This window comes from Cupressus sempervirens, chromosome 8 (genome assembly GCF_028749045.1).
Source record: "Cupressus sempervirens isolate cs-2001-9-10 chromosome 8, ASM2874904v1, whole genome shotgun sequence".
Classification (NCBI taxonomy): domain Eukaryota; kingdom Viridiplantae; phylum Streptophyta; class Pinopsida; order Cupressales; family Cupressaceae; genus Cupressus; species Cupressus sempervirens.
In genome coordinates this window covers 715,017,415-715,022,839 of record NC_143125.1, presented here as the reverse complement: position 1 = coordinate 715,022,839, position 5,425 = coordinate 715,017,415, and the positions used below count along the sequence as shown (strand labels likewise).

At 34.7% G+C, this 5,425-nt stretch overlaps 1 protein-coding gene across 1 annotated transcript; it reads left to right on the top strand.

Annotated features, from left to right (window-relative positions):
- Nucleotides 1–712: 712 nt before the first annotated feature.
- Nucleotides 713–2,146, top strand: LOC149544435 (clavaminate synthase-like protein At3g21360). Its single transcript, XM_089796403.1, has 3 exons — nucleotides 713–1,124; nucleotides 1,333–1,583; nucleotides 1,678–2,146. Exons 1-3 carry the CDS (start codon nucleotides 744–746, stop codon nucleotides 2,015–2,017), a joined length of 972 nt encoding a protein of 323 aa, XP_089652529.1. The 5' UTR covers nucleotides 713–743; the 3' UTR covers nucleotides 2,018–2,146.
- The last annotated feature ends 3,279 nt before the right edge of the window (nucleotides 2,147–5,425 follow it).

The window sequence follows — 5,425 nt, the reverse complement described above, 5'->3', positions numbered from 1 at the left end:
CACCGAGTTTCCCATTTTTTACTAATTTCTGTTAAACTTTAGTAAATGAAATGTAATAAATATGGATAACGAGTATGAAGATTAAATAAAGTAAAAATTACAACTGAAATCCCAATCCTTCACCTCATTTTCTACACGGAGTTTCCTATATTTTACTAATTTCTGTTAAAATTTAGTAAATGAAATGTAATAAATATGGATAACGAATATGAGGATTAAATAAATAAAAGTGAATAGAAAAATCGATACAGACACGAGAGAATTAAAAGTCCAACCAAACTACAGAAGAGTGGGAATCTTTACAGCAGTGCGGTAGAGGAAGAGCGGATAAGAAGGTGACGACAAATCACCATCTATCATCGTTATACGGATAAGTTTAATAGAGTTTAATAGAGCGTGAACAAGTCTATATGTGAATAGAAAAATCGATTCAGACACGAGAGAATTAAAAGTCCAACCAAACTACAGAAGAGTGGGAATCTTCACAGAAGCGCAGTAGAGGAAAAGTGGGTAAGAAGGTGACAACAAATTACCATATCTATCATCTATATACAGATAAGTTAATCAGACTGTCAACAAGTCTTTTTCACGCGGATAAGTCGACAGATATTGACAAGCCTTAATTATTATTTTTTATCGGACCGAAAACCCAATTCCAACTTTTCTCTGACCCTTTCAAGAAAATCTCATTGTACGCTCTTATTAATAAGGAAATTGAATCATGTTTTCAGCACAGGGCAGAAATGGGGGAGTTGCAGGATTGCCCTTTCCAACAAGGGAAAATTGCCCACCAGAAAGTGATTGCTGAAAATGGGTTCCTCTTTCCCATGGTTCTGTTACCCCTTGATGTGAGTGATGAGGGCAATACTTTGCAATCCTTTCTCCACGCCATTCAAAACAACAGAGAGTGGATCAACAATCATCTGAAGAAGGTGGGAGCGTTGCTTTTCAGAGGATTTCCTCTTAAATCTGCATCAGATTTCAATGGAGTTATGGAGGCGTTTGGTTGGGAAGAGAAGGCATATATGGGAGCAGCTTCAAGAACAAGGGTTGAGGGAAGAGTTTTTACAGCAAATGAAGCTCCACTCCACGAGCCCATCAAATTCCACCATGAGATGGCTATGGTATGTTTATTGGTGATTCAACATACTAGTTTAATTACAAAATCAGATATATACTTGTGAGGTCTTCTGTTTTTCAGACGGTCAAGTTGGTTCAGTACTGAGAAAATAAACCCTGTTTTTTCTCACCTTTAGCTAAAATGATTGAAAAAGCACAGGATTATATGTGTTATATGCTTCTAAGTATAGTTGCATCCTTTTGTTGATGTAGTATGAAGACTTTCCCACCAAATTAGCTTTTTATTGTGAGATTGCTCCACCGGATGGAGGGGAAACTGCGCTCTTATTAAGTCACAAGATTACTGAGAGAATGGAAGAGAAGTATCCCGAATTTGTAAGCAAATTCGAAAAAGAAGGGTTGATTTATCCGGCCAATATTCCTGCAGAGGATGATCCTAACAATTTGTTAAGAGGTTGGCAAACCTTGTACAGTACCAAGGATAAGGAAGAAGCGGAAAGAAAGTAAGAATTGCATCGAATTTTTGTATTCCACACAGGTTTTTGAGATGATTTTATCAAAGACTAATGCAATGCATGTTTTTGAATTTGTTTGTAGGGCTAGAGATTCTGGATTAAAATTTTCAGGGGTGAGTTGGGATGGCAACAATATGCTCTTTCAGATAGAAGTAACTGCTTCGATCGGAACAGTAGATGAGGATAAGAAAGGTTTTTTCAATATCTTACCTCTAAATGGTCGGGTCCCTGGCCCTTTACTAGGAGACGGATCTGTGATTCCCAAAGACGTCATTGAATCATGCCAACAAATCGCTGAGGAGGAGGCTGTCGATGTGAAATGGGAAGTTGGTGATGTGGTTGTGTTGGACAACAGATCTGTAATGCATGCAAGGAGGCCTTCTAAACCACCCAGGAGAATACTTGCTGCCTTCTGCAAGTAATGCTATTCATAAAACATTTTCTGTGTTGCTTGTGTTGTTATAGATGGTAGACTCTTAGAAAACTCTCATGATTATTTCTGTTATCCTGGGTTTCTTTGGAAATGAATAAACATTGAACCTGTATGTATGATGGTATTTTATGTGTTATAGGCAGCGCCAGTAAGATAGTGTTATTTAGATTGTATAGTTTGTAAATAATTATGTAAGTGTGGAGAGAGGATCCATCAAGTTAATTAAAACAGATACTCTCACAAATTAATGTTTACTATTCTGTAGACTATTTGTGTCCACATGCTTTTACTGCAGCAGTTATATTAGTGTTCTTAAAAACATTATTATGATGTTTTGTATTAGATTAAAAGTTTATTGTTGAGTATGTATATGATTGTTGATGTTATATATTTCATTGCTTATTTTAAGATGAGGGGTGAAATGGTATATGTATTGTATGATAATTATGCAAAATTGAATTGTATTTTTTAAATGAATAAAAATTGTATGTTTTAAAAATAAAATGTTTCCAACATTGATGATTCTTAAGAAATGGTGATATTAGTATTTATATCATGCTTTTTCAATTGTTGTTTAAATCAATACAAGTGCCACCTAACTTAGTACTTGAGATGGTTTATCTTTGGGAAGGTAGTTTACTACTGTTTACGGAGTGAATGGAAAAACATGACAAGCACATCTTGATGCAATTCTTCAACTCGTGGAATGAAAGGAAAGTGAATATCAAAATCACATAAGAGGTTATTGCTAGGGTTGGAGGGTTTTCCCTAGGGGGCAACAATTGGTGGAAGAAAGCTAGAGTGAATGATCAAACCAGTTTGAGGAAATTCTTCAAATTTAATGAGGACCCAGTTTGGATGCATGGTGGGTTTTCTATAAAGGATCTTTCAAATCCCTGGGATGTGATTTGCTATGCCATAATGTGGTAGATTACCCTTGATAATCAGTTTTAGGTACTATATTACTACCATTTCCCCATTCTCAACCATTCTCAACCATTTTAGGATCCTGGATCAGATTTCTTTTCCATATTTTATTTTGAATTCTATTGAAGATTCTATCTATAAGGCTATGGAAAAGAAAGAGGAGGGTAAACCCTTTTATCTCATCCACCAGGGTTTTATGAATAAAGTTTACAACTACTACCTTGCCTTAAACTTGTGACTTTTGGTCAACCTGCTAGTCACTATCACTCCCCAAATATCCATAGACCTCAGCCCTAGCTCAAGCCACAAAGAATTAAAGAAAACACTTGCCCCTGAGGTAAAAATAGGCCTCATCGATTTGGATACAGACATGAGGAGGAACAAGTAGAATTCTCAGAGAACTAGTAAATGACTCCAATTGGAGAAATTCAAGTCCACCCCTAAACAATATTTTAGCTCCGAGTTTACTAAGAGTAAGAAAAAACCCATCAAGAGGAAGAGGTCACACCAAGACATTTGAAAGAAGCTTGTTTCTAGCCCACCTAGTTCCTCACACATCTCAGATACCCTTGAAGTTGTCTCATCCCGAAATAGAAGTGAGTTGGAGGACATCACCTCCCCTATGAAAGACATTCACAAATGTGGGAGGAAGAAAGGAAGAATAGCCACAACCAAAGCAAGGCTCGTATAGATAGGCTAGAGCATTTGATGAAGGAGATGGAAAACAATCACATTGGCATCTGCCAAATATTTAACACCCTGGCTGAATTCTACATGAAAGTTATGCTTTTGACTACCACTATTCTTTATTTCCTACAAGTGAATAAGGATGTGAAGGATTTGTGCAAGGAGAGAGAAACTACCCACTCCATTTATGGCTTCCTAGCAGAGGATTGGCTAAAGATGCTCCTCAACAAACTTGTTAAAGAGGAGAGGGTGCACATGAATAGGAACAATCCTAAGGAGAAGAAGGATAAGAGACCAGAAAAGAATGAAGGGAGCTAGTCCTGGTTATGTTTTTTCTTTTTCTTTTCATGTTTTCGATCACTCTAAGCTTGGTGCCCTATGGGGTCTTATTACATATGTATATGATTAAGTGTTGGGCTAATATCTACCATATGTTCCCTTGCAATTGGAATGTTTTTCCCTTTTTTTAGCTGATTAGTGATAGGGTTGATGGTAATGATTGTTCTATTTTGGAACTTATTATTTTTTTTAAAGTATAAAATTGGTATCAGTTAGATGATTAGGAGATAACCTCTAGTTAATCCTTCAACCTTTCTATATGCTAGGGTCAACCCCCATCCTTTTGCCTGCTATCTAATACTTCAAATAAACATCATTTAATCTTTAATCAAATTTAATTCCCACTTTATTAATGGTTAATTTTTTGATTAAAAATAATAAACCATGCCATATATTACATTTTCTTTAATATTTTCTTATAAATAGTACATGGTAAGTTCTACTAATAAAAAGGAATATATGCATTTCACTAAACAGATATATCTCATCTCTAAAAATGAAAGCAATGTGTAAATTATTTAATAATAGGCCAAAAATATACAATATTTAATTTAAAATAATATTTTTATCAAGACACATCAATATTTTTATCTTTAATTTACTATATTGGTTATTTATTATAATATTTAATTTCTATAATTACAAATTTAGAAGCTTGTGTTGGAATTCTTTATGGGTGGGGAGGGGGTGGCGGAGTGAATTAGTTATCCAAGGTCTAGATGTGGAAATAAAACTTTTCATAGCTTAGTGAACCCATATCCATAAAACATATTTATGCATGCATCCATTAGATCATACTATTACTTAAACTTGTAGATTACTATTCTAAGTCAAAACAATTTTATAGAAAATAAACATGAAACATAATAGCTTAAGTAACACATTTGACACTAGGATTTTACTACTCATTCTCACTCTTTTGAAGTAATGCCTTGTGAAAGGCCAACCATGTTAAAGGTTTCAATAGACACTATTAAACATGACCTGGTTAGAGGATTTCAATTACCCTATTAAGAGTGAGCCTTATTAGAGGACTTTAGATTATTCACTTGGAATGTCAACTGCTTAAAGGATTTACAAATGATTGTCAAGTCAACCTTAATCCAAAGTATTTACCTTAAATGGATACAATGATTAGAAATTAATAGTAAGGATTGATCTGATAACAAATTACAACTCACTTTGTAGATTATAGATCTTAGCTTCGGTCCTCCATTCTAGTTGGCTTTCACACACTTTATGTTTAATAGCTTGTTCATCCTTCAAGCATTCATACTCTTAAGCCTTTTTCCTTTTCTTATCAATAATAATGTCTTCTATTTGGTCACTAAATGAAGCAAGATTTTAGACCTCTTGTATAACTTAAGTTCTCAAACATTGACCAACCTTGCTTTAGACCAGCCCTCTCTATAAATAGAAAATTAAGATCTTTTGTCATTTAATA